Source organism: Phaseolus vulgaris, chromosome 7 (genome assembly GCF_000499845.2).
Source record: "Phaseolus vulgaris cultivar G19833 chromosome 7, P. vulgaris v2.0, whole genome shotgun sequence".
NCBI classification, from domain to species: Eukaryota; Viridiplantae; Streptophyta; class Magnoliopsida; order Fabales; family Fabaceae; genus Phaseolus; species Phaseolus vulgaris.
This window is the reverse complement of record NC_023753.2, coordinates 1,050,631-1,072,116: the sequence shown is the minus strand read 5'-3', so window position 1 is coordinate 1,072,116 and position 21,486 is coordinate 1,050,631. Positions and strand designations below refer to the sequence as shown.

The 21,486-nt window shown below is 33.5% G+C and overlaps 5 protein-coding genes across 5 annotated transcripts; 1 reads left to right on the top strand and 4 right to left on the bottom strand.

Moving 5' to 3' along the window:
- Positions 1 to 872: 872 nt before the first annotated feature.
- On the bottom strand, positions 873 to 3,828 carry LOC137828571 (putative pentatricopeptide repeat-containing protein At5g08310, mitochondrial). Its single transcript, XM_068635198.1, has one exon. The coding sequence runs from the start codon at positions 3,795 to 3,797 to the stop codon at positions 1,263 to 1,265; it is 2,535 nt and encodes an 844-aa protein (XP_068491299.1). The 5' UTR covers positions 3,798 to 3,828; the 3' UTR covers positions 873 to 1,262.
- A 676-nt stretch (positions 3,829 to 4,504) lies between these two features.
- Positions 4,505 to 6,309, bottom strand: LOC137827945 (sugar transport protein 10-like). Its single transcript, XM_068634327.1, has 4 exons — positions 6,118 to 6,309; positions 5,831 to 6,079; positions 5,087 to 5,710; positions 4,505 to 4,960 (listed from the first exon to the last, which is right to left on the bottom strand). Exons 1-4 carry the CDS (start codon positions 6,307 to 6,309, stop codon positions 4,505 to 4,507), a joined length of 1,521 nt encoding a protein of 506 aa, XP_068490428.1.
- Positions 6,310 to 10,609: 4,300 nt separating this feature from the next.
- LOC137827865 (thioredoxin X, chloroplastic) lies at positions 10,610 to 12,587 on the top strand. The gene is made up of 2 exons (XM_068634220.1): positions 10,610 to 11,021; positions 12,218 to 12,587. Exons 1-2 carry the CDS (start codon positions 10,695 to 10,697, stop codon positions 12,422 to 12,424), a joined length of 534 nt encoding a protein of 177 aa, XP_068490321.1. The 5' UTR covers positions 10,610 to 10,694; the 3' UTR covers positions 12,425 to 12,587.
- Positions 12,588 to 13,908: 1,321 nt separating this feature from the next.
- On the bottom strand, positions 13,909 to 15,725 carry LOC137827866 (sugar transport protein 10-like). Its single transcript, XM_068634221.1, has 3 exons — positions 15,246 to 15,725; positions 14,502 to 15,125; positions 13,909 to 14,375 (listed from the first exon to the last, which is right to left on the bottom strand). The coding sequence occupies exons 1-3, from the start codon at positions 15,702 to 15,704 to the stop codon at positions 13,920 to 13,922; spliced, it is 1,539 nt and encodes a 512-aa protein (XP_068490322.1). The 5' UTR covers positions 15,705 to 15,725; the 3' UTR covers positions 13,909 to 13,919.
- A 1,393-nt stretch (positions 15,726 to 17,118) lies between these two features.
- Positions 17,119 to 21,131, bottom strand: LOC137828265 (pentatricopeptide repeat-containing protein At3g59040). The gene is made up of 7 exons (XM_068634756.1): positions 21,007 to 21,131; positions 20,619 to 20,910; positions 20,243 to 20,533; positions 19,754 to 20,002; positions 19,030 to 19,154; positions 18,701 to 18,799; positions 17,119 to 17,837 (listed from the first exon to the last, which is right to left on the bottom strand). The coding sequence occupies exons 1-7, from the start codon at positions 21,072 to 21,074 to the stop codon at positions 17,297 to 17,299; spliced, it is 1,665 nt and encodes a 554-aa protein (XP_068490857.1). The 5' UTR covers positions 21,075 to 21,131; the 3' UTR covers positions 17,119 to 17,296.
- Between the last annotated feature and the right edge of the window lie 355 nt (positions 21,132 to 21,486).

Here is a 21,486-nt window from a genome sequence, read left to right as displayed (position 1 = left end):
GGCAATGGAAATGATTGATGGGAAATGGGATCAAATCTAAAATCAACTAAATGAAAGTAGTATGAAGGAAAACTTGTATTGATTTTTAAAATTACACTACGTGGTGATGGAAGATTAAAGTAATTCACTGGTTTAATTTAGAATTATGCAGAAACATTACGTCTCTTCACGTTATTTTTTTAATAAAAGATATATCAACTATCTTTTTCTTCTGAGTTACAATATTCTATAGGAAAATATAGTTTGTCATGTAGAACAAGGTAGTTCACGTCATGACTTCAATGAAAAGAAAATGACTCATACTCTATATTGGTTAATTTAATTTTTTTTTGCCTATCTATTTTCAAACTCAAACATGTAATAGTGCCTCAAAATTTCAAAATCTAATTTTTTTATCTTACCATCATCTGTTGAATATCCATGGTCAAAGATGTGACTTATTGGCGTTTAGATGACTTGTGAAAAATGAAAAATGTACCCACAATCTTTTATTTACAGGTTCACTCATGTCATAAATAAAAATATAATATATATAGTCTTATTTTAAGCTTAAGTATTTAAATTTTTTATGTTATATAAATACTTTTATTTTGGAACAAAAAATAATTTATAGTTAGAATAAAAAATAATTTATACGTTAAATAAATTTGTATAACTAAAATAAAAATATTAGAATGTAGAAAGAAACAAAAGAAATGGTAATATGAGAACACGAAGTGGGGACGTTGAAAGAGAAGAGGGAAATTTTGAGTGAAAATAAAAAGTAAAACTTAAATAAATTAAAGTAACACACACTATTGCTAGATATAAGAAAAACATTTTTTTTTTACTTTCAAATTAAATAATAATAAACGTCAACTAGAGGAAGAAAATGAAAGGGGGAAAATCACATTTACATTATTAATAAAAAATGTAACAGAAAAATCGCCACTGCGTGTATCTTAAAAAAATGTTGAGCTATTGTTGTGTTTGTAACAACAGAAAAACCAAATATCAATACATAGTCAAGGGTTTGAAATGACTAGGGAAAGAACAGAAACATAGCGCTCCTTTGATCAACTGTTATGTCTCTTCTTCTCTTAATTTGCTTTCCTCTTGTATTCTCTAAGGATCCTTTGAAAATTCCTGAGCTCAAGTTCTTTTTGTAGGCAAAAATTATCTGGAGCATCACATGTTTTTTCTGTACATTTGTTTCTTCTCAAATGCATCAATTTTTACCTCTCCCATGTAACATCTACTTCCTTTAGCAGTCAAACACCATTTCATTGAAGACAGCGTGTAGGAAGTTTACCCTCTTCCATTAAAACTTGTATGCCTGAGGATGTTCTGTGATCCTTGGAAAATTTGTCTATTGCATCCATTACAATGGGGTAACTTTTATCATGGGATTTTGGGAAAAATCCTGAATAAACCATCTCCTTAAAAATCTCAAATGCAGAGGCCAAGTTCATATCAGATAGAAAAGCACTTAGCAATGCAATATAAATGAATGAGTCAGGCTTCATTTCTCTGTGTTCCATCTCACGTAAATATTGGAGTGCTGCAGTTGGTCTATTGCACTTGCAAAGACCATAAATAAGTGCCATAAAAGCAACTCTATTAGGAGAACAGCCTTTTCTTTCCATCTCATTCCAAACCAAGAGTGCATCATCAGGCCTTTCTTCTCTGCAAAATCCATCCACCAAAGTTGAGTAAGTGAAGACATTGGGCTCCCTGTCTTCTCCAGACATTCTCGACAGAAGAGCCATGGCCCTATCAACAGAACCACTCTTGCACCAACTATCTATAAGCAGATTGTAACTCACAACTGAAGGACAGAGACCCTTCACAACAATCTCATCCAACAATTTTTCAGCTTCTGCAACTCGGTTGACCTTGCAGAGCCCTCTCATCATTATGTTAAAAGCAACCACATCCGGACAATGGCCTCGAGAGCTCAAATCCCTGAGCAAGTTCAGTGCTCGATCCACTTCTTGAATCTTGATCAAACCCCCCATTGCTGCAGAGTAGGAAACTATATCAGGAAGGAATCCTAGCTTAACCATGCTGTCAAGAAAACCGCATGCTTCTACAGCCCTGCCATGATCACACAGTTCTTTCACAAGAAGGGTGGAATTTTTTATCCACGGTTCATGCCCACAAGCACGCATCACTTTCAACATATCGATTGCTCCTAAAACATCCTTTCTTTTACACAGGCATCCAAATATTGAGTTGTAGGTGAAATGAGTTGGTTCAATTTCTAACACTTTCATCTCTCTCAAGAGCTCACGGCTTTCCTCCAATCTATTAGAATCGCAGAGACCATTGATCAAATTGTTGTACATCAAAACGCTTGGCCTACCAACAAATTGTTTAATGTCATTGAAGAGACTCAGAGCAAGGTCCAATTGACCATTTGTGAGTAAGCCATCAATCACGATGCTAAAGGAAGCAGCATTTGGAAAAACCAATTTCTTGTCCTTGAAGAAATCATCCATCTGGACATCACTGGATTTGCTCTGAACCATCATCTGAAGAAGGCGACAGGCTTCATCCATCAATCCATCATTAACATAACAAGTCAAAACAGCATTGTAAATCAAAACCAGAGTTTTCTCCTCTTTTTCTTCCGGAACCTCTTCCAGCAACTTGGCAATCACACTTCTGTCTGGAAAAGCCGATATTAACTTAGTAAATATCCCAACATCCGGCGCAACCCCAAACTTCTTCATCTCCGAAAGCAAGCTCAGAGCTCTCTGAGCATCATTACTCTTACAAAGTCCTCCAATGAGAACATCAAATAACGAAACAGGAGGAGTGAAGCCAACCCGACACATTTTCTCAAACAACTGAAGGGCCCTATCAACCCGACCCTCCTTGACAAACCCATGAATCAAAACACAGAAAGTCTTCTCATTTAGCCTCATCCCATGTCCCTCCATACTCTCCACCAACTCAAACGCTTTATCCACATCCCCCCACTTGGAAAACGACAATGCCAGCATAGCGCAAACACGCGCATCAACCCAACCTTTTTCCCTCATCTCATTATAAATCCTCAGAGCCTGATCAAATCTGCGAGCTTTGCAATAGGCTTGCACCACAGGTGTCAGCGTGAACTTATCAAACTCCCACCCAAACCCCTTCATCTCCTCCAACCTCGCCTCCACCAAATCAACCTCCCCGGACTTGGACAGAGCCTCCAACAAGCAGTTGTAGCAGTAATCATTGGGAACGCAAAGACCCTTCACCCGCATTTCATCGAACACGTGATGGGCCTCCCGCGCGAGGCCCACCTGGCCCAAACAGCGAATGAGGAAGCCCAGCGCGCCGGGGGTGAAGGAACAAGGAGCGGACTCCGCCAGGTGTTTGACGAGGGTTCTGAGAGGGGCGGTTTGGCGGGAGCGGGAGAAGATAGAGGCAATGGTATTGTAGGTGTAGCAATTGTGGCGGTAGCCATGGTGGTGCTGCTCGGAGGCCCATTGGAAGAAGGAGAGGGCGAGTTTCCAAGTGGGGAGGCGCGTGAGGACGGACTCCACAAGGGGAGGCGTGAGGATGGGAGCAAAGCGGTTGAGTTCAATGGCGGCGGCAGCGCTGGGTTGTCGGGTGAAAACAGAGACGAGGTTGTCGGCGACAGAAGAATCATAAAGAGGGTTGTTATTGGATGTTGTTGAAAATGAGAGTTTGGCGAAAAGAGAGGAAAAAGAAGAGAGTTTGAGTTTGTGGGTTGCGAGAGCCATCACCAACACACTCCTCTGCTTTCCAACATTCATAAGCTCATCACTGATTTCAAGGTTTTTACATTTCAATTTCATTACAGAAAAGTTCCTTTGAGACGATGAATAAAAAAATACATACATTTTATTACATTGTTTATAATAATATAATAATAAATTAAATTAAAAAATAAAATATTAATATATTAAAGTATGAAGTGTGTGTATATATTGTTTATATGAAGGCCTTTTCATTATTATGATTAATATTATTACTATTAGATTTCCTCATTATTGTTCTACTTAATATTATCTCCCTCATATAAATACACCTTTACACTAACTTCATCAAATTTTGAAATTAAAAATTAGACCAAAATACTATTTTTTTAAACTAAACATCATTCTCAATTAAAAATTCTAAACTTCACTTCATTCAATTAAACTCGCCTTTTATATCTAACCCAATTCAAAATTTACATTAAATCTCTATTTATAAATTGGAAAGTATGATACATCAAGCATATTTTTAATTTTGTTTTTTTTAGTGTTTAGTATTGATAAAATTATAATGCGATATTCTATGTTTACTCTTTGAGTGATATTGATTTAAATAATTTAATAATATAAATAGATATAAATATAAAATTGAGCTAAATTCAAGTAATTTAATATTCAAGTAAGTTAAAATTTTGTTGAACTTTGTATACATTCTATTACAAAATGTAAGAATTACTTCATTACAATTTACATGTAAGAAATGATAGAAATTTTGTTGGTATGATTAAACAAAATTCTTGGACAATTCAAGCTCTGGCCATACGAGGATGTGCTTCGGTGACTGCATCATTCAGAATGAACTTACTCCAAAACCAATGTGACTTCCAAACTTTATTCATCTCTTCAATTCGAACATTTCTTGTCTCGGGCAGAAACAAGGCAACGAAAATGGTCATGATGAGCACAAATCCAGCAAAGAAGAAGAAAAGACCAAACTTCAAGTGACAAAGCATGGGTAGAAAAACTTGAGCAATTATAAAGGTAAATAACATGTTTACTGCAACATTAGTGCCTTGACCTGCAGATCGAACCTCAAGAGAACATATTTCACTAGGAACCAACCACCCTAGTGGACCCCATGACCATGCATATGCTGCAACGTATGCACATATAAAAAATAAGAGAGTAGCAGCTTCTCCACTGCTGAAATGGCCTTCACCACTCACTCCAAACTTCAAAGCAATCATGATTCCAACAGCAAGCTACAAAAAATTATTATGTCCTTCAAATTAGTTGTTCATGCTAGAAAATGACTCAAGTCATAAAAGTGTTATCTTTTAAATATTAAAATAACATACATTGTTTATCGATTAAGTTAAGATTTTTACCTGACAAATAAGCATTTGAATGCCACCTTCGAGGAACAATATCCTTCTCCCAAACTTGTCCACAGAGAAAATGGAAACAAAAGTGGCAACCACGTTAACACCTCCAGTGATGACAGAAGACATAAGGGAAGTATCGTTACCAAAACCCAAAGTTTTAAATAGGACAGGTGCATAAAACATGATGACATTGATGCCCGTGAATTGTTGGAAAAATGGAATAAGAGAGCAAAAAGTGAGTTGAGGTCTATATTTTGGTTGTGTAATGTTTTTCCATGGATGTTCCACATCTTTGGCTGCTTCAGTCGCATCAACAAGGGCTTGGAACTCCTCATCAACATTATCCATGCCACGAATCTTCTGCGACATTTTCTTAGCTTCTTCTGTCTTACCTCTTTCAATTAAGGAGTTAGGGGTGTCACCTAAGAAAAGAGATCCTACACATAACATAAATGCAGGAACTGCACCAGCACCTAAAGAAATTCTCCAACCAGATTCTAGTTTGGCAGTGCCATAATTAATGAGATTTGCAACCAAGATGCCAATTGTGATCATCATTTGAAATCCAATGTTAAGTGCACCTCTTATGGATGTTGGAGCCATTTCAGATAAATACACAGGTACAGACTATTGAAAATAGTAATAAAATAATAAAACAAAGGGAATGTTAAAATAGTTAAATCATGAAAAATTCTCCATATTCATATAACCAAAGTTGAAAGCATTGACTAGGATACAAAGTCTCACCTGATTACAATATCCAATGCCAAACCCAAGCAACAAACGACCTATGATGAGCATTTTAATATTGATGGCAAAACCATTGATCAATGCACCAAGAAGGAAAAACAAACCACCTGCAAACATTGAGATCTTGCGTCCCATCATTCTTGTGGTGGTGGAAGCAAAGAAAGAAGCTACTAATGCAGCAAGATATAAAGAAGAGGTGAATAAAGTAAGGAGCTGGTTGTTGAATTTGCAATATTGACTCTCATGGTTGGATTCATCTTCTCATGGTTGGATTCATCTTTCATTTGTCTGTAAACACTAGGAAAGAATTTTGTCAAGAATGTTTCCATGGAAGTGACTCCTCCCGTAATTCCAAGATCATAACCAAAGAGTAGACCACCCATGGCTGCTACAAAACATGTCACCAACACATACATTGTGATCTTACTTTCATATTGTCTTCCATTTTCTGAACTAACAAAACTTCCACCAGCCATCTTTTCAAACTTTATATTTTTAAGTGGATCTCTCTCTGTCTTAACCTTCCTTTCTTTTTCTACATATGAGATGTTAAGAAATGTCTTGTTTTATAATCTAAAATATGCTAAAAAAAAACATCTAACAAATGACAATGCGTTATATCAATGAAATAACTTCTCTAACAATATTCTATTTTCTTAAAATATTTAATTATCTATTGTGTTATTAATATCCTAATTTATGTGTATGGTTTCTTTTCGTTACAACTAATATTATAATTTAAGAATTTGAGATAAGAACTAACTAATAGATTGTTACTCAAAATTTACATAATCATTGTTTTATAAAGGACAGTTTATTTTTTTTTTAAACAGTTAATAATATAATCTACCTGTAATCCAAAGAACATTAAGTAATAAAATAATATACGTTAGTGTTGTGTTGATAAATTTTTTTACAAAACAATATTTTAATTTGTGTATTGTAAAGTGTTTTAATTTCAAATTGTTAATACAAGCGTAGGTTATACAAATATATTTTGCTTAATTATAAAGTTAAAATATTTTATAAAAGGTCAATTTCAATCAAATCTAAACATAAATGTAGTGGTCAATTGGGTTTTTGAATTTGTAAAAGAGAAAAAAAAACATGCATAATACATTTATGTTTTGTCTGTATGTGGGTGAGTACATGAGTACAATTTATCCAGACGAATTTGAGGGAGTCATTGATAAGTTTCTAATTTCAGTAATATTTTATATTAAAATATAGGCAGTTATGAGGATTTATTGCTAATTTACATATAAAATAATTTCTAATTTATGATTTTATATATTTTTATATTTTTGAAAGCTTTATTTAAATATGAGCATTTTATTCCCAAATTTGGTGTTAATTGTAGATTTATAGGGAAGATTGAAGATTTGAAATAAAGGAAAATAATTTGAGCTAAAAAGATAAAGTCGTAAGGTCCCAGAATGGAAAAGGATGCAAAGAAAGATTGAGCCTTTTTTTTATGTTTTATCATTTAGTCCATTAGCACGACACGTGAAGCAACCTAACCCTATAAAACTAGGATAAATAGAGGGCTAGAGGCTCAACCCTAGGGTGACAGATTGAGAGGAAATCATCATAGAGTGAAATGTAACCAATTGGGAGAAGGGAAGGTGCTAGAAGTATGCATGGCTAATTCTACCCTTTGGGATTGGGAATAATCTACTCAAACTCTTATGTATTGAGGTGATATCTTTTATATTAATATTCAGTTCTTGATTGATTATTGGTATGGTTGTTTTACTTTTAACTTTTCGTGACAAATTGAAAATCTTAAATCTGACCGAGAGGTATTTTTAGGGTTAAACCTAAACATCAATACTTAGCATATTTGAGTGCTAAAGATAGACTTGAAATGTTAATTGCCATTAACGTCTGATTGTGATTTCTAAGTTGTTTTTATAAGTATGCGAGATATCGATATTTAGGAAACATTCTTAAGAATTTTATATGCGAGAGATCGACCTAATCCCTATTTTTCCAATTGAAGCAACTAATTCTTTGTTTGTTTTCTTATTGATCAGTGCCAACATAATCACTTCAAACTTTTTTTATTATTTGTTATATTTAGCGAATATTGTACTCCATAATTCATTGTTCCTTGTGCGATCGATATCCGTCCTTAGGGACAATTATTACTCCTAACAAACGTGGTGCACTTGCCGTAAAAAGTCATCAGTCATTCCTATTTAGATCTATTCATTTGTGAAGAACTACGAGCGTGTATTTTATGGGATGGATCATTTTCGTATCCTTGCTCACATGAGTCTTTTCTCTACTATGTGGTATAATAGAATCTATATAATCAACTTTAGGAAGATTTTGATTTACCACTCTTTTCTTCTCAACTGGCAGTTATTCTTTCCCAGTCAACCATTTTAGTTTTAGTGATATTATTCTTTTTTTTTTCAGAAAATACATTTGGAAATTTAGAACCATCCACGTGCTTATCATCTTCTCTTAAATCCTCCTTCTGAATATGAAGATGGTCTAGATAGCTTACTTGTGCATTAAAAGTGACATGCCTCGAGACAAAAATTAGTTAGAAGGAGGATGAAAACATTTATACTTTTTTTTGGTGACAGTGTATCCTAAGAAAATACATTTAAGTGTCGTTGGATCAAGTTTTTGTCTTTGTTGTTTATGAGCATGGACAAAAGAAACAACCAAATATTCTAGGGGAAAAGTTCATAAAATGATTTATATGCATATAAAATGAGCGAAGTATCTCCATTTGACTTTTTAATTGTAAAACAATGGAGGCTAACCTATTAATTAAATAAGTGGTATTGAGAATGACTTTCCCTAAATTCTTTTTGGAACATTATTTTGAAATAGGAGTGCTCTAGTTTGTTATGAAAGATATTATTTTTTTTTCAACAACTTCATTTTTTTAGGGTGTATAAACTAATGAGGATTCATGGATTATCCCTTCCTTTTGAAAAAAGAGTTTAATGTATTATTGAAATAATCTTTAACATTATCAAACCTAAATTTCTTAATAACCATCCAAACTGGATTTTAATTAGATACACAAGTTGTAAGAACAATTGATTCCAAAAGAGGGATTGAATGGAGTTTGAACTCAAATAGCAAAGGATACATAAAACACAAACACAGTGTCTAACAACAAAGAGAAGAGCACAACAAAGCAGTTGTTATACTAGTTCACCCGAAATCCTTGGCTACATCCAGTTCTCCTTAAGCCAACTACTTAAGAGGTTCCATTAACTAACAAATTATTACAAATGAGTATACAAACCTCTTGAAGTTATAGCGAGTACACAAAGCTCTTCAGGTTACATCAGTCTTAATGAAAACACTCTTTAAACTCATAGCTATACTTTGTTGGAGATCCCACATCGATTAGAGATTAGAGCCTTTCATTGTATATAAGTGGGTGCAAACCTCAACCCTATGAGCCGGTTTTATGGGGTTGAGTTAGGCTTAAAGTCCACTTCGTAATATACTTCATTATTGTGAAAAATTGACAAAGTTTAGCACACAACTCGATTAATTAAGCGCTACATTGAATTTTTGAACAACTTTGAAAACTCTCTAAAATTTGTCCTATGGTCCTTGTTTTATTTTTCTACCGGGAAGCCTTTATATAACTTTCACAAAAATGAACATTGAAACTCAAACTACAAGATGTGATAACTGTATAAATCTCCCTCTGTAACTTCATCGATTTTCATGTTACTAAGAAGAACATTACTCTTTAACTTCACATGGTTGAACTGTGGAATAGAATTGTCTCCATTTTGGATTTCAGTCATCACAAAAAACTATGGGTACCCTTAGATTAGGACAAAATCTCTTCGTTTATAAATTTGATAGTCACACCACACCACACATCCAAGGATAAACCTTTAGATAAAATTATTCCAATTTGGAAGTTTTCTGTTCAATTGTCCACAGTTGCCAAGGACAAAGCTCCCATGTTCATTCTTACTACAATTTTTATTTTATTTTTTTGTGTTTTTCAATTAATTTTCTGATGTTTTGACAAAAAACTAACATGAAATTGGATGGTGAATGGCCCTGAATCGATGTAACGAAATTCTTGAGTAATATTGCGTGGTGTATGTATCTATATAAGAAAAAGTTTTGTTAACACTTCAAACAATAAATAACCTATGTAGCAAAGACATTGATACGATACAGACACGAATATGGAGATACGTAAAATCTCTAAAATGTAAGACACGGGTACACGAATCTATATATATATTATATAATTATGAATTATATAAATTGACAATAAAGATTTATGTGTATAAGTATATTTCAGATTATTTTTGGAGCAAAAAAATGTTTTTCATGACTGGTTCACAATTATTTGTTTCTTAGTTTTATAATCATAATAACAATTTATACAATAAAATTTGAATTTTAAGAAAATTAATGTATTTTTTTTTAAATTGTGTTAGAACCGTACTAGAATTGTCAGAAATCTAACAAATAGTTTTTGAATTGGACAATTGGACACTTCACCGATACGTGTCTTACTGGTATCATCGGACACCGGCACGTCATTTAAGAGGAGTTTCCGAGCTTCATAGTAAATAATACTATACAACCCTTTAATAATATTATAATATTTTAAATTAAAAATTAAAATGAAAATAGTTAAAATATTAATTTATTTGTTTGTTAAAAATGTGTTTTTAAGTGTATGCAGTGTAGTCCATCTATATATGTGGCCACAAATTAACGAATATTTTATTTATATATATATATAAATATATAATAATATAATAAGTAATTGGGGAAGAGAAAAGAGACTAAATAAACGTTGATTCTTGGTCGTAACTTTTCCTTTCCTTTATCGTTTCATTCTCAACACATGGACGCCGTGAGACTGTCACTCCCTCCGGTTCCGGTGCGTACAGTGTCTGCTTCTGCATCAACCTCGTACTCTGTTCCTATCAACTCATGGACGGTCACGGCGAGGCAGAAGCTCTGGTCTTGCAGAACAAGACCCAGATTCCGGAATCATTCCTCTGCGGTTCCTCAACTGACGGTGACGTGCGCTGCGGGCGTGGCGGAGATTAACGAGAGCCAATTCGAAGAGACGGTGTTGCAGGCGAACCGTCCTGTTCTGGTTGAGTTCGTCGCCACCTGGTGCGGTCCTTGCCGTCTCATCTCTCCCGCTATGGAATCCCTCGCCAAGGTTTCTTTTTTCTCTCTCTTTCGAATTCCCATTTTCTTTTGCTTCCAATGCCACCACGCTACTATTGTTCTGCTAGTGACCCACCTTTGTGCATTCTTTGGGGGTTTTCTTGATTGCACGTGTTTTTCTTGTTGCTGGAGTGCATAAGATATGATTTTCTTGCTATTCTGAATTCTTGATGCAGGTTAATGTGTGTGTGTGTGTTGAACATGTTTTTCTGCCTTTTCTAAAAATGGTAACAGATGTTTTGAGTTTATGAACAAACTCGTTCAATGTTTTATGGAAACACTTCGATTGGTAACTTTTCACGCAAAGCTCTCTTAAGAGTTAGTAGTTACATAGGATCTATTGAACGAGCTTTCTCATAAATACTCTTAGAAAAAATGTTGGAGATCTTTATGCACTAAAAATTTAGAATATTTCCTAAGTCGGTTTTATGATATTGAGTTAGATTTAGAATTCAATAATGAAAAGAGAAAGAAGAGATGAGAAATAGTTCTTGAGAAGAAGAAATTATATGAAAGAAACTTGTTTCCTACATGTGCTTATAGAGAAACTTGTTTCGCTTGTCCAAACAGCTCCTGTACATACTGAAAAAGATGTTCCCTGGTTTGAAAGGATGAGAAGAAATCAAACTTTCCATCATTGAAAAGAGTTTACAACGCCCTTGAATCAGCGTTTGGTAGTTAGAAATCTCAAAAAATTGTGTGAATCTTATTATATTTAATGAATCTCACTTGTGATTTAATAGGAGAAAGATTGTGTTAGAATTTGGTAGTTAGAAATCTCAAAAAATTGTGTGAAACTTATTATATTTAATGAATCTCACTTGTGATTTAATAGGAGAAAGATTGTGTTAGAATGTTGGAAATTCCGTGTTAATTAGAGATAATAACATTTCTTAATATATAAGTATGTGTAAACTTTATCATTTGAATCTGTTTTATAACTTTACTTAAAAGTCTAATTCTTGAAATGGAAGGTGTTTTCTCAACACTCCTCATAGTGAAATAATCTAAAAGTTGCTTTTGAGACTATTAGTTATGGTTGTGTATCATTCTTATTTATGATTCAAGGAGCAGAATTTTCTCTGAATGTGAAACAAGTAGCATGATTTTCCCAGAAACCAGTGTGAAGTGTTCTTTAGGGTCATAATTTTTTTCTCACCTGAATTTCTTTTATCAAATAAATTGCAGGAATATGAAGACCGATTAACAGTTGTAAAGATTGATCATGATGCCAACCCAAGGCTAATTGAAGAGTATAAAGTTTATGGATTACCAACATTAATACTCTTCAAGAACGGGCTAGAAGTTCCTCAAAGCAGAAGGGAAGGTGCAATTACAAAAACTAAACTGAAAGTCTACGTGGATGATTTGTTGAAATCGATATCAGTTTCATAGTCATCACCACATTCATTCATGTTTGAAAATTCTGACTTGTTCTGTTGAGACTTTTTGTTTCCATGCCTTGTATGAAACAGTTTAACAGGCTTAAGGGTTAAACAGTTGTATAATCTGAAGCTGCAAATACAGCATAATGTAGTGAAGGAAGTTTGTGCTAAAAGGATTTCTGCTCCCCCAATCTTATGTTGTTTCTGCTGTAAAAATTTCTGTTCTATTCAGGTCGAAACTCATTCATTCTAAACCCATAAATAAAATTTGATAGTGGGTTCTATGGTCGGTCCGCGACCTCCGGATGCCGAAGGCGTCCTTGGGGTGATCTCGTAGTTCTTACGGGGTGGAGACAATGGTGTTGGTCCATGGATTATTTTTCCTTTTGCCACATTTCGCTCAAAGGGTTGAAGGGAGATAGTGCATCAAGTTGTTCACAAGGGTCAGCTTGATCCTCTTCCTCAGGATGATCCCAAATGAGGAAACCCTAGGAGAGTCATCGACTCTAACTACCGTCTATGTACAATCCATACTAGATCTGACCAACTATTCATCCTACCTTTACGTTCTTGACAGATAGTGTTAATACAAAGAAAAAAATAAAAATAAAAATTTGTGCACTAATATTAACAATAACATGTAATCTCAAATTCTAATTCATTTTTGTATATGGATTTTATTAGTGTGTTTGGATTTATGTTTGTAAATCTAACTGCTCATTAATCTCAATCCATCAACAAATGATATTTAAATACTAAGTTATAAAATAATTGTTTTCTTCTTATTAAACTTAAAGCCATTATCCATTAAATAACTACCACACTGGTTAAATTCACTTCTTTTATTCCCTAATTCTTTTACCCTTATCATAGTAATTGTGTGTTTTTTTCATAGGTAAAAAATAATTCTGAACACTTTACATCATATCTCTATTTATATATTGAAGAGCTTTGCATATCATTTCAACATATATCCAAACATATCCTTAGTGTTTTATGTATATTCTCAAATAATAATTTTTAGATATTCACTGAATCTTTTTACATGTTACTGAATCAAACAATTTAACATTAAAATTAAATTTAAATACAAAAATCGAGCAAGATTCAAGCAATGTTTTAAGAGAATTCAAATTTACATCAAATCTCTATTTATAAATTGGAAAGTAAGATTTTTCCTTTCATGTATCATTCCAGAAATATCAAAACATATCTTTAATTATTATTTTTTTGTGTTTAGTATTGATCAAATAATAATGTGATATTCTATGTTTAGGGTTTAGTATTGATTTAAATAATTTAATAATACAAATTAATATAAATACAAAATTGAGCCAAATTTAAGTAATTTAATATTCAAAATTAATATAAATACATAGTACAGTAAAATTTTGTTGAACATAGTATATATTTTATTAGAAAAAGTAAGAATTACTTCATTACAATTTACATGTAAGAAATGATAGAAATTTTGTTGGTATAATTAAACAAAATTCTTGGACAATTCAAGCTGTGGTCATATGAGGATGTGCTTCGGTGACTGCATCATTCGAAATGAACTTACTCCAAAACCAATGTGACTTCCAAACTTTATTCATCTCTTCAATTCGAACATTTCTTGTCTCGGGCAGAAACAAGGCAACGAAAATGGTCATGATGAGCACAAATCCAGCAAAGAAGAAGAAAAGACCAAACTTCAAGTGACAAAGCATGGGTAGAAAAACTTGAGCAATTATAAAGGTAAATAACATGTTTACAGCAACATTAGTGCCTTGACCTGCAGATCGAACCTCAAGAGAACATATTTCACTAGGAACCAACCACCCTAGTGGACCCCATGACCATGCATATGCTGCAACGTATGCACATATAAAAAATAAAAGAATAGCAGCTTCTCCACTACTAAAATGGCCTTCACCACTCACTCCAAACTTCAAAGCAATCATGATTCCAACAACAAGCTACAAAAAAATTATTATGTCCTTCAAATTAGTTGTTCATGTAGAAAATGACTCAAGTCATAAAAGTGTTATCTTTTAAATATTAAAGTAACATACATTGTTTATCGATTAAGTTAAGATTTTTACCTGACAAATAAGCATTTGAATGCCACCTTCGAGGAACAATATCCTTCTCCCAAACTTGTCCACAGAGAAAATGGAAACAAAAGTGGCAACCACGTTAACACCTCCAGTGATGACAGAAGACATAAGGGAAGTATCGTTACCAAAACCCAAAGTTTTAAATAGGACAGGTGCATAAAACATGATGACATTGATGCCCGTGAATTGTTGGAAAAATGGAATAAGAGAGCAAAAAGTGAGTTGAGGTCTATATTTTGGTTGTGTAATGTTTTTCCATGGATGTTCCACATCTTTGGCTGCTTCAGTCGCATCAACAAGGGCTTGGAACTCCTCATCAACATTATCCATGCCACGAATCTTCTGCAACATTTTCTTAGCTGCTTCTGTCTTACCTCTTTCAATTAAGGAGTTAGGGGTGTCACCTAAGAAAAGAGATCCTACACATAACATAAATGCAGGAACTGCACCGACACCTAAAGAAATTCTCCAACCAGATTCTAGTTTGGCAGTGCCATAATTAATGAGGTTTGCAATCAAGATGCCAATTGTGATCATCATTTGAAATCCAATGTTAAGTGCACCTCTTATGGATGTTGGAGCCATTTCAGATAAATACACAGGTACAGACTATTGAAAATAGTAATAAAATAATAAAACAAAGGAAATGTTAAACTAGTTAAATCATGAAAAATTCTTCATATTCATATAACCAAAGTTGAAAACATTGACTAGGATGCAAAGTCTCACCTGATTACAAAATCCAACGCCAAAACCAAGCAATAAACGACCTATGATGAGCATTTGAATATTGATGGCAAAACCATTGATCAATGCACCAAGAAGGAAAAACAAACCACCTGCAAACATTAAGGTCTTGCATCCCATCATTCTTGTGGTGGTGGAAGCAAAGAAAGAAGCTACTAATGCAGCAAGATATAAAGAAGAAGTGAATAAAGTAAGGAGTTGGTTGTTGAATTTGCAATATTGACTATCATGGTTGGATTCATCTTTCATTTGTCTGTAAACACTAGGAAAGAATTTGATCAAGAATGTTTCCATGGAAGTGATTCCTCCCGTAATTCCAAGATCATAACCAAACAGTAGACCACCCATGGCTGCTACAAAACATGTCACCAACACATACATTGTGATCTTACTTTCATATTGTCTTCCATTTTTTGAACTAACAAAACTTCCACCAGCCATCTTTCCAAACTTTATATTTTAAGTTGATTTCTCTCTTAACTTTCCTTTCCTACAAGATATTAAATAATTTCTTGTTTTATAATCTAAAATATGCTAAAAATAACATCTAACAAATGACAATGTGTTATATCAATGAAATAACTTGTCTAACAATATTATATCTTTTTAAGTAATTTAATTATCTATCATGTTATTAATATCCTAATTTATGTATATTGTTTTTTCAGTTAAAACTAATATGTTATTTTAAGGATTTAAGATAAGAACTAGTTACTCAAAATTTATAGAATCAATGTTTTATAGACAATAGTTTATTTTGACCATTAATTAATGATGTCTAACATTAAATTTTTTTATAATTAATGATGTAATCTCTTTATAATTTAAGGAAATTTAATTGACAATCAATTTATATGTTCATAAATTAACATTGGTTATAATTCCTCAACTTCCACTATATTAAATTCTTTTAACTATTCAAGCTTCATTACAAAGTTGATGTTAACAATAAGTAATGTTATTGAGACTATGGCAAACATAATCACTGTTATATATGATCTCATTTTGACTAAATTTAGTTCTTTAAAAACAAGGCCTAATTTTTAACCAACATTAATTTTTATTTCGTAAGTACAATAAACTTAAAATATAATAATAATAATAATAATAATAATATTTATTTTAATCTATAAATTTCATCTTCCCTCAACTTTGGCTTCAAACAGAGAAAAATGTTTCCTATGTTAAAATTCCATAAACAACTATTGTTTAGATGAACGTGTTAATATCTCCATTGATATTTTATGTATTTAAATATATTTTTCCTTTCATTGACTCCCAATAAGTTCAAGGATATATATCTTCAAGTCATTCTCATTCTTAGAAAATATAATGTAGTAATCCAAAATTTATGCATTCATCTTTCTCTTACTTGTGTATAACCCATAACAAAACATTATCCGTACATATTCCTATTTTAATTCATATTTTAATTATTTAATGTTTGTTGTAAAACTACATCAAAACCTTTAGACATTAACAAATATTTAGCTATTAGTAGATGTTCATAATTTGATGGTGGCTGCCACCATGTACATTAACAAATTCATTGATATATATTTTAAACCATACATAATTTTATTCCATAGTACCCTTAGTTTTAGATACCAAAATGTATTTATGATTCCAAACCAATTCCAATTCTGACTAAATTGAAATTTAAACTTCAATTCCAGTTTCAAGAACAAAACAAAAAAACATTCAGCATAAGTTTCATTAATTATTTCAAAAGCATAGGCATATTTGAGTAACTGATGAACTCACTGCATTAACTGATAATGCATTTGGAATAAATGTTATCTGAGTTCTATGAACAAAGGCAAAACAAAACAGAACATGCTAAGTAGTCAAGATATGGTGAACAAAAAATGGATGATGAGACATAAGGCCATCATGTGTTTACTTCCCAATGACTACCATATTTGATATATGGAGTATGGTATGTGTTAATACTTTCAACTGCTTGATAATACCACAAAATACAAGGACCCCACAATTACATAGTGTACAAAAATTGTAGTATCTGAGACCCATCAACTTACCTCTGCGACATGTTCATCATAAGCCTTGGCCAGCTCATCATCAAAATGTTCATAATTATCTTCTTCATCTTCCTCATCAAATCTAACAACGCCATTAATATTTGGTAAACTTTTATTTTCACTGAAATGCACTATCAGCTCATTAACCTCTTCCCTTTCAAGATCAGTTTTTGCTAAAGATAAAAGAACATTTTTAGCTTTCTTATCGGGAGAGATTCCATTAGACTCCATTTCCTTAAACCAATGAACAGCACTGTCGAAGTCTCCACTTTTTCCATATGCATCCATGATAGTAGTCAAAATTGTCTGATTGGCCTTTATTCCCCGCTCAAGCATTTCTTCGTACTTTTTCATTACCATCCCAAGATCGTTTGTCTTAGCATACCCTTTAATTAAGGTTCCGTAAGTAACAACATTAGGCTCAAAACCATCTTGTATCAATCTTTTGAAAAACATCTCAGCACCCTCCATATCAGATGCATTGACATAAGCTGATAACATGGTAGTGTATGAGCAAAGATCTGGAAAGTATCTGCGTGGGAAAGTATACGAGAAGAAGACTCAGTGTTGTGCACTAAATAATAATATAGACAGGAACATTTTCTCAAATTCTATTTCATTTGGTACATGAATTTTAATAGTGTTTTTGGATTTATGTTAGCAAACACCAACTGCCCCATTCATCTCAATCCATCAAGAGACAAGCTTTTCCATTTGGACTCATTGGAATGTATGACATCTGATATTCAAAAAATGATCATAAGAAATGTTTGTTGTTTATTTCTGATCACACCTGAAACCATTATCTACTAATTAACTCCTGGATAAGTCTCCAACATTATGCCATCGGCTACTTTCGTGCATGATCTCATTATGTCCCTGGCCTTACAAAAAGTTGTTCCCTTTAGTCCTTAAATTTCATTGTTAGTGAAAATTGAAGTATAAAAAGACTAGTGAATGACTTTCTGCAAAGTCTGACTAAAAGAAGATTTTAAAAATCAGAATTTAAAGCAATTGACACTTTCATTTCAGAAACCAGTATGGTAATTCGCTCACAATCCATCATTGGTATTTGGCCTTTCAGACGATCTGCGCTTTCATGGAGAAAAGGTATTTTACATAAATTTCATTTTTTTTCTTATTTACTACATTAGATCCTCCTTAATCGTTAGTGAACAATAGTATTCGTTGACTTGGGAGGGCTATGGGTCTAAGTCTACGTTTGATTTGACTTGGCTGTTGATTGGGCTTTTCATTTTGTAATTTGCCTCACATCTTTTATTCCCCCATTGTTTTTCCCTTACTGTTGTACTTGTGAATGTGTTTTTCTTCCCAGGAAAAAAACTAGAACCAGTAACCCCCAATACACTGAAGAAGAAAGGAAATGCTACTCACCTATCCCTTCTCATACTCTTAAACACGGTCCGAGCCTGCTCCACCATTCCCGATATAGAAAATGCATCAAGTAAAATATTGTAAGCTTTCCGAGTTGGCCTGTGAAAAAGAGGAGAATATGGTAACTTCTATAATAATAAAAATAATGATCATTTAGTAGATAAAGTAAAACCCTATAATGCACGCATGTGATACCAGTTATTTGAATACGTGACTAGTAGGCTACTAAAAATCCCATCAAGTAATTACTAATAACGAAGCTGATAACAACTTAAATTATCTAGCTTGCTATTCATTCTTCGCATTAATAGTTTTATTCCCTGACATACCTGACTCCAGCGTCAAGCATTTCCTCAAATACAGCTAACGCTTCGTCCTCCCTCCGGGCCTTCCCATATGCACTTACGAGTAAGGCATAGCTCACAACATCTGGTCTGAGATCAGCTCTTTGCATCTAAAATTAGGCATTCACTTCAAAATCTGATGAATTAATTATAAGCAAGAAATTAAAGGGAGGACAGAGAAACAAGATGAAAACTAACGGAAAGTCTTGAAAATACCTAAGATTAAATACATTATGTCCATGAAAATGTTGACAATATTAGTGCTTATTGTGTGCAAGGATTTAATTTCACCATTCTCATAATTTAATCAAAAACTGACTGAACTAGCATGGAGAAAGGTTTGCAAACCGAAACAGATTTCAAATAATCTACTTGCAGAAATTAAATCTACAACAAATCCTCCATGTGGAGAAAGGTGAGACTGTTTGTACCTATACAAGAAAAGTACAAAGCCAAAACAGTTGAAAATTGAGTCTATATTTAAGAAGTATGGGTTATCTTGTATGAAGAAGGAGATTTAAAATTTAATTGAAGTACCTAAACATGTTATTGTTCGTGTAGAATATGACAAGACCATTTTTGTTACACAATTTAGTCACAACCAGTTTCTTCCTCATTTGGAAATGATAAATATAATATGATGTTAAAGTATTATGTTTGTTCAGCCTTCAGAAAGGAATGTTGTCTATGATAAACATGCACAAAATACCTGATCATATATGTTCGAAACTTCCTTGTAATTTGTTTCAAATGACATCAAGCTATTATAAGTTACTGTAGATTGTTCAATTCCTCGTTCAGCCATCAGCGCAAATGCCTTACGGGCCTTTTCATAACTTCCAGCCTTTTTAAACATATAAATCATCATGTTAAACATCTTCTGGTCTGGTTTCAAAGGTGAGTTTTCATCATTCAGTAAACGGTCAAATACTTCTTCAGCTTCTTTAAACTTGTTCCCCTGTAAGTGAATCAATATAAATGTGAAACTGAAAGTCAAGAGACTCAATAGCAGTCTGTAAAATATTTAAGAAATGTACACCGAGTTCAACATAGTTATCCCAACATGAGAGATCTGTTGTTGTTGAACAATCATGGTCATTGGAACAATTATCATAACCTGTAAGCCCCACCCACCAACCTCCATGTTTAAACTCATAAGTAAAAGTGTATAGGATTAAATACAAAGATGAATGCATACATTAACAAATGTTTTAAGTATTATCTGGTATGTTACAGCAGAAGGTTCAGGACCCCATTTCTGCATCCTTCGGAATATCGCTTCAGCATTGTTATATCTGCCTCCTTTTCCATATGCTTCCATAACTGCAGTCTGAGATACAACATTTGGTGCATACCCATTCTTATTCATCAAAGCTAAGATCTTCTCAGCACCATTGAAGTCTCCCAGCTTCCCATATGCCGTGATAAGCATGAAATAATCCATCTTACCAAAATCCCACCAGCTTTGAGTCCGAAGCCACTCAAGAATCTAGAGAACCGCGTAATAAACAAGTTAGAATCGCTTACAAGTAAAACCAAACAATCACACAACAAGGAACAGATGAACTGTACACCTCAGCGACAAGGTTCCACTTTTTGAGTTGCTTAAACCTAATCAAGGTACCAACGACAAGGTTTTTAGGAATACTCTGGTTGCTAATCTTCTCAGAAGAGAGAACAGAAACAGCAGAACCGGACTCCTCGATTTCAGTCATGATTCTCCTCCAATTCTTCTGGTCAGCTTCATCCGCAAGGTCCTTGAAAACCTCCATTTTCCTCCTCCTCTGCATGAACTTCCTCGGTTTCAACATTCCCCTGCACACCACCTCCATTCTCCCACTCATCCTCACCCTCGCAATTCCATTGCTACACAAACAAAACACAACGGAATGAATCAGCGAACCATACATACATACACACACATACACCTAAAACACAACACTGAAAAACCCTAAACCCTACCTCGTGCGAGTGGGTGGCAGAGGGAGATGTGGCAAGTGACAGTGTGACTTCGAAATGAGACTACACATAATCTACTGAAGAGGATCGTTTCCAGAAGAAGATGATTCTCTTAAGGAGCACAAAGTAACTATAAATATAAATATCTATTCTAATATCCATTTCCATTTCATGGGCCGAACTATTTTTTTGGCAATTTCTCCCAACACCATGTATTTTTTATATCCACCCAACATAACTTTTTAAACCCAACTTTGTCTTTGTCACATATTGCGTATAGATGCTAATATCTGAAAGTCACATATTTGTCTACAAAAAATTGGCATCTGAAAGTGTCTGTTTTGCATACGGATATTGGTATCCAAAAGTGTCATGTTTGTCTACGGATATTAATATCCAAAAGTATCATGTTTGCCTATGAATATTTTCATCCAGAACTGTACTCTTTGATTACGGATGTCCATATCTAGAGGTAAAAAATTA